General features: G+C 40.5%; 1 protein-coding gene and 2 long non-coding RNA genes across 4 annotated transcripts; 1 reads left to right on the top strand and 2 right to left on the bottom strand.

Moving 5' to 3' along the window:
- The first annotated feature begins 300 nt into the window (after nucleotides 1-300).
- On the top strand, nucleotides 301-2,372 carry LOC125498635 (uncharacterized). Its single transcript, XM_048646877.1, has 4 exons — nucleotides 301-1,013; nucleotides 1,130-1,549; nucleotides 1,646-1,728; nucleotides 1,852-2,372. The coding sequence occupies exons 1-4, from the start codon at nucleotides 301-303 to the stop codon at nucleotides 2,370-2,372; spliced, it is 1,737 nt and encodes a 578-aa protein (XP_048502834.1).
- Nucleotides 2,373-3,227: 855 nt separating this feature from the next.
- Nucleotides 3,228-9,236, bottom strand: LOC130591965 (uncharacterized). Its single transcript, XR_008969951.1, has 2 exons — nucleotides 9,141-9,236; nucleotides 3,228-3,393 (listed from the first exon to the last, which is right to left on the bottom strand). It is a non-coding gene; the product is annotated as an uncharacterized LOC130591965 (long non-coding RNA).
- Nucleotides 9,237-11,023: 1,787 nt separating this feature from the next.
- On the bottom strand, nucleotides 11,024-12,653 carry LOC130591964 (uncharacterized). Of its 2 annotated transcripts, none has more exons than XR_008969949.1 (2): nucleotides 12,596-12,653; nucleotides 11,024-11,189 (listed from the first exon to the last, which is right to left on the bottom strand). It is a non-coding gene; the product is annotated as an uncharacterized LOC130591964 (long non-coding RNA). The 2 variants fall into 2 exon arrangements; XR_008969950.1 differs by lacking the exon at nucleotides 12,596-12,653 and adding an exon at nucleotides 12,079-12,132.
- Nucleotides 12,654-12,930: the final 277 nt, after the last annotated feature.

Below are 12,930 nucleotides of genomic sequence, written 5' to 3'. Positions count from 1 at the left end.
GTTTTCATATTCAAAATCGACACCCTATTTTGTCGAAAAGTGAGGAGAATTCTGTTCATAAAGATTTTTAGTTCATCCAACTCGTTATATCCTCCTGATTCTATTGAACTACAAATTACAGGAAATTGTTAAGTAATTTGTTGTCAATCTTAAACCCTATTTTTCAGAAAGAAATTGAGAAAACTAGCACCTGTAACTAGAATTAGCAGTAATATGGAGGAACAAATCAAATCATTGGAGTAGAAATTTGGTGCTCAATCAAAGAAGGTGGATGATCAATCCAAAAAGATTGATGACATGATGACATTGATTCTGGAATTAAGGAATCAGATGCTTGAGAACGTGTCTACAAACACAGTTTCAAATGGTGAAGGAGGTCAAGGAAGTCCTAGAACTCCTAGAACAGTTGGTCTTAAACCTTTGGGGTACGTACCTAAATTAGAGTTTCCAAAATTTGACGGCTCTAATTGTAGATTGTGGATTAAAAAATGCAGCAAATATTTTCATTTGTGTAAGATACCTGATGAACAGAAGGTTGATTTAGCGTCATTATTCATGATTGAAAAGGCTGAAAAATGGGTAGCTAGTTACTTGTCTGTGAGAAAGAATGTAGACTGGACTGAATTTGTGGTTGATTTGTCTGCAAGATTTAAGGATGAAACAACAGTTGATGTTGTTGAACAATTCAATAAGTTGCAACAAACTGATTCTTTAGAATCTTATATAGATGAATTTGAGGATTTAAGTTCTGTAGTTCTTCAACATCATCATTTTCTGCTTGATGATTACATTCTAGAAAGTTTTGTGGGAGGTTTGAAGTCTGGAGTTAAGCCTTTTGTTAAAGCATTTAAGCCCAAAACTATTTCAGCTGCAGTAGAGATTGCTATATTACAAGAGGAGACTCTTAAATCTATACAATACAAGCCTTCTAAATTCACTCCTTTTGGGTCTAAAACACTTTATCCCTTGTTGCCAAATCCACCTGTGAAACCTTCTTCTCAACCTATCATCTTGTGACTAAATCATTTACTCCAAGAAATGCTAAAAAATTTAAATACATTCCGGCAGATGTTAGAGCTGAGAAAATAGCAAAGGGGCTTTGCTATTATTGTGATCAACCCTATGACAGAAATCACAAATGCCAATTTAAGGAACCTCAATTGTTTACAGTGGAAATTGCTAGTAGTACTGGAGGTGCAGATGGAATAAGTAATGATGAGGATTATAGTGACATTGATAATATAGAACCAGTGATTTCAGTCAATGCTTTGTCTGGAAATCAAAACTTTCAAACCATGAGAGTTCAAGGCAGGGTTCATGACAAACCTTTCCACATTTTAGTAGATTTAGGTTCTACTCATAATTTTCTAGATCTGAATTTAGCTAAGAAGTTGGGTTGTGCTATTGAATCTATACCTGCCCAAGCAGTGGCTGTTGCTGATGGTAATCAGCTGAATTGTCAGCATGTATGCAAGGAATTTCAGTGGAGTATGCAAGGGCAATCTTTTGTGGCTGATGTTATGCTGATTTCCTTAGGGGGATGTGATATGTTTTTAGGAATTTAGTGGTTATCCACCTTAGGACCTATTTGCTGGGATTTTAAAGCACTCTTAATGGAATTCTTGGTTCATGGACAATAATTTAGGTTACAAGGTATGCATCCTCAAAGAGTAAAGGTAGTTGAGGGAGCACCATCTTCCAAGCTGATGAATACTGCTGTTCAGCTTTGTATACTGCATGTAAGGGATGTGTCTTTCATGGCTATGGATGTGAAGCCTGTTACCACACCTTTACAACCCATTCATCCAGAATTGGAAGAGTTGAGAACTTAATATAAGGACTTGTTTGCAGATCCAGTTAATCTTCCTCCTCACAGGGTTGTGTTTGATCACACTATACCTTTGGAAGCTGGTTGCAAACCAGTGAATATCAGGCCATATAGGTATCCCCTCAAACAGAGGGATATTATTGAGCAATTGGTGCAGGACATGCTGGATAGAGGAATTATACAGAATAGCTCAAGTCCATTTGCTTCACCAGTGGTGTTGGTAGGAAAAAAAGATGGTACTTGGAGACTTTGTGTGGACTACAGGGACTTGAACTCTAAAATTGTTAAAAATAAATTTCCAACCCCAGTGATTGATGAGCTTATAGATGAGTTAACTGGGGCTACAGTCTTTAGTAAGTTGGATCTTAGGGCTGGTTATCATCAGTTGAGAGTCCATGATAGTGATGTTTATAAAACAACATTCAAGACTCACACAGGGCACTATGAATTTCTTGTAATGCCTTTTGGGCTTACAAATGCTCCTGCATCTTTCCAAGGGTGGATGAATAAGGTGTTCAAACCTTTGCTTAGGAAGTGTGTGTAGGTTTTCTTTGATGATATATTAGTTTATAGCAAAGACAAAGACACTCATTGGGCAGATTTGACTGCAGTGTTTGAACTAATGAGAACTAAATCTATGTTCATTAAAATGCAAATGCAACTTTGCCATGGACAAAGTGGAATATTTGGGTCATTATATCTCAGCTGCGAGAGTGCAAACTGACCCAAATAAGGTGGCTACAGTAGAGAAATGGCCAACTCCTAAATCTGTGAAGGAATTGATGAAAAGCTTCTTAGAATTGGCTGGATACTACAGGAAAGTTGTCAAGCATTATTATCTTATCAGCAAATCCCTTACTGACTTGCTGAAGAAGGGTGCTTTCTCTTGGTCGGCTTCAGCTACTCAAGCTTTTGCTGCTCTTAAGCATGCTCTAGTTACAGCCCCTGTACTTGCTGTTCCAGATTTCTATAAAACATTTGTAGTGGAGACAGATGCTTCTAAGGATGGCATTGGAGCTGTGTTGATGCAGAGTAATCATCCTTTGGCTTTTATCAGTAGGACATTGGGTCCAAAATGGCAAAAACTTTCTGTATATGAGAAAGAATTGCTAGCTATGGTGTTTGCAGTGCAAAAATGGGAACAATACCTAGTAGGCACCCATTTTGTGATTCATACTGATCAAAAGAGCTTGAAATGGTTGTTGCAGCAGAAGATTTCAACTCCATTTCAGCATTTTTGGCTATCTAAACTGTAACACCCCCAAAATCCACGCGCGCCTACCACTGCTGCGTCGCGTCGACCTCGGGGCGTTACCGCCGCGATGGAACGCAAGGCATAATAAGGGTTAACGATAACTTAAAACATTAACTTGAAAACTAAAATGCAGCGGAATTAAAATATAAATACAACTCGGGAATCATCAATGACCCCTTTCATTCAAACCACAAACCATATATAAGTCTTAGAAAAACCAATAATACTTATTTCAAAATGCTTTAAATGTAAATACCCAAGCCTAGTCCCCGTATGCTCGAGATTATGCAGCAGCACCAGCACACCTAGTCTGCTCCCCATTGTAGCATCAATGGTTCATCGCAGTTCATCAAACACATAATAACACACAATCAGTCATGCTGAGTACGTAATGAACCATTGAATACATGTAAACATAAATGATGCACACATGAACAATCTTAAACATGATGCTACACTATGTTACATCCTTTAACCTTTAATCTTTAATCTTTAATTGGCATCGAACGGGCACCGTCATCTTACTAGAATCATACGGGCTACTGAATCCTTAACAGACACTAGGTCTGTTAGATGAAATGCAAATACGGTTTCGAGCCGTCTCACACCCATCACCTTAGTATGCATACCCCCAAGATCTTCCGCCTACTTGAGTGTCAAAAATATAAGGACACTACTGTCGTCACAGTAGGCCTGTGTAGGAGCGTAGGACAAGTCCCACACTCCCCCCATTGTTCATCACTTGTAGGGAGTCCAGCTACAAGATATTGCCATAATTCATTTTAATATTAACCATTCATTTCATAACCACATATCGTATCTCTTGTAACACTCTTGTTACACTATGGATACATAGAATCAATTACCTGTTCTCTTCATTAAAATTCTCAAATCGTATCTCTTGTAACAACCTTGTTACACTATGGATACATAGAATCATTTATCTGTCCTCTTATGCTCAAATCATATCTCTTGTAACAACCTTGTTACACTATGGATAGATTAAAAATGCTCTTTGAAATACTACGATAGAATTACGCATTCCAATGCAACATATCAATTTCAATTACAAATGTCTAACCAGACAATCTCAATCAATCAAACATTCCCTATCATGCTTCTAGGTTCCAATAACATAGATTGCAACCTAATCATGATACTAATACTTGGGATTAAACTGGTACGCGTACGTGCCTTGTAACGGAGAATTTTCGCTGTCTTAATCGAACGTTCCGCTTATGAAATTGGGACCTAAACCGTTAAATAAAAGCTTTAGTGCTACGTCGTTGGTAATATTAACAACTACTACGTAACTAAGACTATACGGTTTAATAATTCGAAGTAAACGATTAATAAACCCCTTGCTTAAGAATTTTCGTTACTTTTCTTATTATAAAGAGTTTAACGTCTTTTAGGAGTCAAAGCTAGTGAACATACTAATATTAGTTAGTGTCATTAGTCCACTATCTTTACCAAACCAGTTAACTTATAAGTCCAACCATGTTTTATGTCCAAAATCTTATGTCCAAAAGTCTTAGGTCCAATCCAGTATTATGTCCGAAAGTCAGATCCGCAATTATACTCAGATCAGTAAAGTAAACTCATTAACTTGAATTATTAATTAACTAATTATAATTTTAACATAATTATGAAAACGTAAATTATAATCAAACTTAATATAATATTCAATATACAAAAAATGTTTTATACCGTTAAGCTCGCCGGAAATCAAATTCCGGCGACCGATTTCCGGCAACGGCGCAACAACCACACTCGAACCCGAACGCACAGCAGCACACAGTACTCACGCAGCCCCAACACGCTCGCAGCGCCTTCGCGAAGCCTCGTCCACGCGAGCCTCGCACAGCCTCGTCGCTCGCAGCTCTCGCACCGGCTTCGTCGCTCGCAGCCTTCGCACGAGGACCTGCTCGCTCGTCTCGCACACACTCGTCGCGCGCTTCGAACCCCTCGCACAGCGTCGCAACCAGCCCTCACTCACACACTCGCTCGCACCCGAGCCTCGCGCAACGACCCCCTCGAGCCTCGCCGACGGTTCGCACAGCACCACTCACACTACCCTCACGACGAGCCTCTTCGTAACTAAGAGATGGAGAGAGAGAGAGGTCAGCGTGGGAGAGAGAGACTAGTGAGAGGGAGAGGAGACCAGCGAGAGAGAGGAGAAGGGTTTGAGGAGAAGGAGGAATGACGGCTGAAGATGAGAGAAAGAAATTTAGGGTTTCTCAACTTCCTCCTCTTATTTCCTTTTTATAACCTTCTAAAAGTGGTAACTCTAGATCGGGTAAACTCGGCTTAACCTTTATAAATCCGAAATTAATACAACCGACTCGTATTATTAATATTATATTCTTATTATTCTGTAAATAATATTAAAATACCTTTTTATTAACTTCTTTATATTTTCTTAATTAATACGAATTAATTCCAAAAATACGGAGTATTACAGGCTTTCCCCCTTAAAAGAAGTTTCGTCCCGAAACTTGGAGGTGGCCAGTCTTAACGACGATCTTTTGCACTTCTAAGTCCCAAAATTTCATAAGCGTTTTCTAAAGTTCGCACAACAAATCAGCAATAATTACAAATAACTATCATAATTAACATACTTTAGGGTGAAAGCGCGAAATTCTATCGCATTCTTCCCCCCTTAAAAGAAAAGTTACGTCCCCGTAACTCACGTACCTCTTGAAAAAGCTCAGGGTACTTCAGACGCATTGCATCTTCGGCTTCCCAGGTGGCTTCTTCAGTATTTTGATTTCTCCACAACACTTTGACAATTCTGATGTCCTTATTCCTCGTACTACGCACTTTGCGGTCTAGATCTGGACAGGTTTCTCCTCATAAAATAAGGTTTCGTCTATTTCGACATTTTCCGGTTCAAGTACATGTGACTCATCCGGTACGTATCTCCGGAGTTGGGATACGTGAAACACATTATGGACCCTTTCTAAGTTATTGGGCAAATCTAGGCGATAAGCGACTTTGCCTACTCTCGCCAGAATCTCATATGGTCCTATGAATTTAGGGCTTAGCTTCCCCTTTTTCCCGAATCGCATCACTCCTTTCATTGGAGACACCTTAAGCAATACTTTTTCCCCGACTTCGTAATTCTCATCCTTCGCTTCTGATCCGCATAGGATTTCTGCCTGTCCTGTGCAGCCTTAATCTTTTCTTGAATGAATCGCACCTGATCCACTGTCTCCTGAATCATCTCAGGTCCTAACACCACAGTCTCACTAATGTCGTTCCAACACAAAGGGCTACGACACTTTCTCCCATATAGTGCTTCAAATGGTGCCATCTTAATACTAGCATGGTAGCTGTTGTTGTATGAGAATTCTATGAGGTCCAAATGGTCTTCCCATGATCCTTGGTATTCTAAGGCACACGCTTCAACATGTCCTCTAAGGTCTGAATAGTTCTTTCGGTTTGACCGTCTGTAGCTGGGTGAAAAGCTGTACTCATCAATAGCTCACTACCAAAAGCTTCCTGAACCTTTTTCCAGAAATTCGAAAGGAATCGCGAATCTCTATCTGATACTATACTCGTGGGTACTCCATGCAATCGAATGACATTTTTCACATAGGCCTTGGCTAAGGCTTCCATACTCCACGTATCTTTCATAGGTATGAACCTTGCTGTTTTGGTTAGTCTATCCACTATCACCCATATGGTATTATTGCCTCCCGACTCCTAGGTAAGGCTACAACGAAATCCATGGATATCGAGTCCCATTTCCATGTCGGAATGTCTAAAGGTTGAATCTTTCCTTGAGGTCTCTTGTGTTCACTTTTGACTTTCTGGCAGTTAGACATTTTGAAACAAATTCAGCTACTGCTCTTTTCATCCCAGGCCACCAGAACATCTTCTTGAGGTCCTATATAACTTATCTCCCCCTGGGTGGACGGAATAAGTCGTGTTATGACCCTCACCCATTATCTTTTGTTTCAATTCTTCACATTTTTGTGGCACACACCTCTACCCTTATATCTTATGCTTCCATCCTCATGGATCGCAAACCCTTCTGCTTTTCCCTCCTTAAGCTTTGCTTTGACTCGCTCAAGCTTCACATCCCCAGGTTGATTTTCTCTTATTTCGTCTAGAAAGTTGGGTCGATGGTTAAGGCACTCAGCAATCTTTCTACCTCCCCTTCATGAACAACTTCTATCTGGAGTCTAGAAAACTCCTCACAAAGTTTGTCGGCAACGACTAATGTATTCAGGCTATGGCTAGACTTGCGACTTAACGCATCAGCAACGACGTTGGCTTTACCCTCATGGTACTGGATGTCTAAGTCATAGTCCTTGATGAGCTCTAACCATCTGCGTTGTCTCATGTTAAGGTCTTTCTGGGTGAAGATGTATTTGAGACTTTTGTGATCAGTGAAGATTCGACAAGTCACCCCGTAAAGGTAGTGTCTCCAGATTTTTAGGGCAAACACTATTGCGGCCAATTCTAAGTCGTGGTTGGGTAATTGACTTCATACGGCTTCAACTGCGAGACGCATAAGCTATGACCTTCCCATTTTGCATAAGAACACAACCCAACCCATTCTTGGACGCATCACTATACACATCATATCCCTCATTCCCTAGGCAAGGTTAGGACAGGGGCTGATGTTAACCTTTCTTTGAGCGTTTGGAAAGCTTTCTCACTGTCCTCATTCCAGTTAAACCTACAATCCTTCTTCATCAAAGTGGTCATGGGCTTTGCTATTTTGGAGAAGTCTTTCACAAATCTCCTATAGTAACCGGCTAAACCCAAGAAACTTTGTATGTCTGTGACATTCTTTGGAGTAGGCCATTCACTCACGGCTTTGATCTTTGCAGGATCGACTGACACACCCTCCTTGGAGACAAAGTGACCCAAAAATGACACTCTTTCCAACCAAAATTCACATTTCGAAAACTTCGCATATAGTTGGTTGTCCCTAAGTGTCTGCAAAATGACTCTCAAATGACCCTCATGGTCCTCCTTGCTCCTAGAATAGATCAGTATATCGTCTATGAACACAACGACAAATTTGTCGAGGTAGGGTCGAAAAACCATTCATAAGGTCCATGAAAACTGCAGGTGCATTAGATAACCCAAAAGGCATTACCGTAAACTCATAGTGGCCATATCTAGTCCTGAAAGCAGTCTTGGTATATCATGATCAACAATCCTCAATTGATGGTAACCTGACCTTAATCTATTTTGGAGAACATCCCCGCACCCTGAAGTTGGTCGAAACACAAGTCATCAATCCTAGGCAATGGGTACTTGTTTTTCACAGTGACATTGTTCAACTCTCGATAGTCTATACACAACCTCAAACTACCATCCTTCTTTTTCACAAATAAGACAGGTGCTCCCCATGGTGACATGCTAGGTCTAATATACCCTTTGTCGAGTAGTTCCTCCAACTGGTTTTTCAACTCTTCATTTCTGCTGGAGCCATTCGATATGGGCTTTCGAAATTGGTCCAGTCCCAGGTACTAGGTCAACGGTGAACTCTACATCTCTCCTTGGTGGCATACCAGGTATATCTTCAGGAAAAATCCTGAACTCTCGGACTACTGGCACATCCTCAGGTCTTAACGGATCATCCTCAATTCTTCTCACCGAACACATAAATAGAGGCCATCCCTTGTCTACGTAGTTCTTAAGTTGTATGGCATTGATCACCTTAATTCCAGGTTCTCGAGGTATTCTCCTATATGACACTCTTTTTCCCAAAGGATCTCTCAGTTCCACTTTCTGCGCATCGCAATCTATCTTAGCCATGTACTTTCCAAGCCAATCCATCCCCAAAATAACGTCTAGGTTTGATAAGTTAAACTCTATCAGGTCAGAAGGAAAGAAACTCCTCCTATTTTCAGTGGCACTTTTAGAAATCTTTTAGAGCAATTAACAGTCTCCCAGACGGAATGACTATAGGCATAGAAATCGACTCAGACTCGATCAATGTTAAAGTCCTAACAGTTGAATGGGCAATAAATGACAATGATGCTCCAGAATCAAACAATACTTTAACAGGAGTGGAGTTGATAGAAAATGTACCCGAGACAACATCCCTTCGAGCCTCTTGTTCTCTAGTCGACATCATATACAGCTTCCCCTTGCCCTTATCTTGGGAATTGGTTGCATTGTTCCCATTAGATGTTTATTATTGGTGTTGGTTACAGGCTTGGAGTAGTTAGAATTCCCATTTAAGCACTTCCCCCATTTCCATTCCCGTTTCCATTTCCATTTCGAGGTTGTCCCCATAATTCCCTTCTTTTGGCCATTGGGTTGATCAGTTTGTTCTTCGAGTAGCACTCATATGCCCTATGCCCCAATTTCCCGCATTCTCGACATTCCACCTTGTTACCCTCACAGTCCCTACCAGGATGGTTGTTAGGGCACTTCCTACACCTATACACACGCTCAGATCTGCGGTTATTGGTGTTGTTATTGCGGTTATTGTTGTTGGGATTAAGTTGTTGTTATTGGGTCCCTTACCGAAATTCCTTTGAGGGTCTTGATGGTTTTGGTTCCCATTATGCTTCTTCTCAAACTTCTGGACCTCAGGGTTTGGATTATCCTTTCGTTTCTCACCCTGCTTACCCCCTTCCTCTCTCTTCCTGATGGCATAAAGATGAGCAGCTTTGCCAAACACATGATCTAAAGAGGTGAATGTATCTCCCCCTAGTCTTCCTTGCAGGTCAAGGGTAAGTCCTAGTTCGAAACGTGAGGCTTTAGATTCCTCAGTAGGTGCTATTTCCGGGGCAAATCTCATCAGCTCGATGAATTTCCGGTAGTACTCCTCAACAGACAGAGTCCCTTGTTCCAACATCATAAATTCTTGGGCTTTCTGCTTCTTAAGGTATGGAGGGTAATATTTGTCCCTTAAGGCCTTTTTGAAAGTTTCCCACCCAAAACCAGGCTGACTCAGGAGGTTGCTCTTAGCTTGGGTCCACCAGAAATGAGCATCTCCCTGAAGGTAGTAGCTCGCTAAGGGCACAGTTTTCTCATCAGGGCAGGATAGGTGAAGAAAAGTTTATCGAATTCCCCAACCCAGTTCTCTAATTCTTCAGGTCCCCCTTTCCCATTCAGTATTGGTGGGTTCCTACGGGCAACCTTTTCAGATAAATCCCCTTCACGATTGTGACCTTGGGCTAGGTTGGCAGTGATTTGCACCAAGTCACGTATCGATTGCTCGATATTCAGAGAGGTTTCAGGCGTGCCTCCCTCCCGAACCATTCTACGCTGAAAATAACATAATAGCTATCTCAGTGACACACATCATCCTGTCCTTTCTTAACCAATACACATTGCACATATAGCAAGCAGTTGTCACGAACAAATATTAAGTCTTTATTGACTTGCAACACAAACATCTCACATGAGACGTCACAACCAAAACAATGAATATCATAAAGTTTCATTAAAGGTTTTCAAACATATATCATATATATGTATATATAGTATTTAAGAGATAAAACGATCGTTTCAAGCAAGTAAATAGTTTTGTCGCAAAAATAAGGTTTTGAGTCAACACCATTTTTGAAACATCTTTGTACATCCTCTTAGCATATTCTTATTCGAATATTTCAAGAATCGTTCGCAACTTCAATTGAACCATCAAACAACACATTTGCGTTCAAGACAAGAAACGAAATCACATTTGCAATCATTCCTATGACTTAATGCACATAACATAATATGTTCTATATGCTCCTATCCCATACTACCCATTTTGAAATCGTTTTTAAAACGTCTTTGAAATTCAGAGCTTAGGCTCTGATACCAGTTTTGTAACACCCCCAAAATCCACGCGCGCCTACCACTGCTGCGTCGCGTCGACCTCGGGGCGTTACCGCCGCGATGGAACGCAAGGCATAATAAGGGTTAACGATAACTTAAAACATTAACTTGAAAACTAAAATGCAGCGGAATTAAAATATAAATACAACTCGGGAATCATCAATGACCCCTTTCATTCAAACCACAAACCATATATAAGTCTTAGAAAAACCAATAATACTTATTTCAAAATGCTTTAAATGTAAATACCCAAGCCTAGTCCCCGTATGCTCGAGATTATGCAGCAGCACCAGCACACCTAGTCTGCTCCCCATTGTAGCATCAATGGTTCATCGCAGTTCATCAAACACATAATAACACACAATCAGTCATGCTGAGTACGTAATGAACCATTGAATACATGTAAACATAAATGATGCACACATGAACAATCTTAACATGATGCTACACTATGTTACATCCTTTAACCTTTAATCTTTAATCTTTAATTGGCATCGAACGGGCACCGTCATCTTACTAGAATCATACGGGCTACTGAATCCTTAACAGACACTAGGTCTGTTAGATGAAATGCAAATACGGTTTCGAGCCGTCTCACACCCATCACCTTAGTATGCATACCCCCAAGATCGAACGGAACCTTCCGCCTACTTGAGTGTCAAAAATATAAGGACACTACTGTCGTCACAGTAGGCCTGTGTAGGAGCGTAGGACAAGTCCCACACTCCCCCCATTGTTCATCACTTGTAGGGAGTCCAGCTACAAGATATTGCCATAATTCATTTTAATATTAACCATTCATTTCATAACCACATATCGTATCTCTTGTAACACTCTTGTTACACTATGGATACATAGAATCAATTACCTGTTCTCTTCATTAAAATGCTCAAATCGTATCTCTTGTAACAACCTTGTTACACTATGGATACATAGAATCATTTATCTGTCCTCTTATGCTCAATATCTCTTGTAACAACCTTGTTACACTATGGATAGATTAAAAATGCTCTTTGAAATACTACGATAGAATTACGCATTCCAATGCAACATATCAATTTCAATTACAAATGTCTAACCAGACAATCTCAATCAATCAAACATTCCCTATCATGCTTATAGGTTCCAATAACATAGATTGCAACCTAATCATGATACTAATACTTGGGATTAAACTGGTACGCGTACGTACCTTGTAACGGAGAATTTTCGCTGTCTTAATCGAACGTTCCGCTTATGAAATGGGACCTAAACCGTTAAATAAAAGCTTTAGTGCTACGTCGTTGGTAATATTAACAACTACTACGTAACTAAGACTATACGGTTTAATAATTCGAAGTAAACGATTAATAAACCCCTTGCTTAAGAATTTTCGTTACTTTTCTTATTATAAAGAGTTTAACGTCTTTTAGGAGTCAAAGCTAGTGAACATACTAATATTAGTTAGTGTCATTAGTCCACTATCTTTACCAAACCAGTTAACTTATAAGTCCAACCATGTTTTATGTCCAAAATCTTATTTTCAAAAGTCTTAGGTCCAATCCAGTATTATGTCCGAAAGTCAGATCCGCAATTATACTCAGTTCAGTAAAGTAAACTCATTAACTTGAATTATTAATTAACTAATTATAATTTTAACATAATTATTGAAAACGTAAATTATAATCAAACTTAATATAATATTCAATATACAAAAAAATGTTTTATACCGTTAAGCTCGCCGGAAATCAAATTCCGGCGACCGATTTCCGGCAACGGCGCAACAACCACACTCGAACCCGAACGCCACAGCAGCACACAGTACTCACGCAGCCCCAACACGCTCGCAGCGCCTTCGCGAAGCCTCGTCCACGCGAGCCTCGCACAGCCTCGTCGCTCGCAGCTCTCGCACCGGCTTCGTCGCTCGCAGCCTTCGCACGAGGACCTGCTCGCTCGTCTCGCACACACTCGTCGCGCGCTTCGAACCCCTCGCACAGCGTCGCAACCAGCCCTCACTCACACACTCGCTCGCACCCGAGCCTCGCGCAACGACCCCTCGAGCCTC

The sequence above is a fragment of the Beta vulgaris genome, chromosome 6 (genome assembly GCF_026745355.1).
Source record: "Beta vulgaris subsp. vulgaris cultivar EL10 chromosome 6, EL10.2, whole genome shotgun sequence".
In the NCBI taxonomy this organism is placed as follows: Eukaryota; Viridiplantae; Streptophyta; class Magnoliopsida; order Caryophyllales; family Amaranthaceae; genus Beta; species Beta vulgaris.
The sequence above is the reverse complement of the archived record's forward strand: the minus strand, read 5'-3'. Positions and strand labels throughout refer to the sequence as shown.

Excerpts from the sequence above, each read along its gene's own strand:
- LOC125498635 (XM_048646877.1), top strand. The coding sequence starts at position 301 with ATGACATTGATTCTGGAATTAAGGAATCAGATGCTTGAGAACGTGTCT. Across the intron at positions 1,014-1,129 it reads TCTTCTCAACCTATCATCTT|AAATCACAAATGCCAATTTA; the intron begins GTGACTAAATCA and ends ACCCTATGACAG. Across the intron at positions 1,550-1,645 it reads TCCTTAGGGGGATGTGATAT|GTTACAAGGTATGCATCCTC; the intron begins GTTTTTAGGAAT and ends ACAATAATTTAG.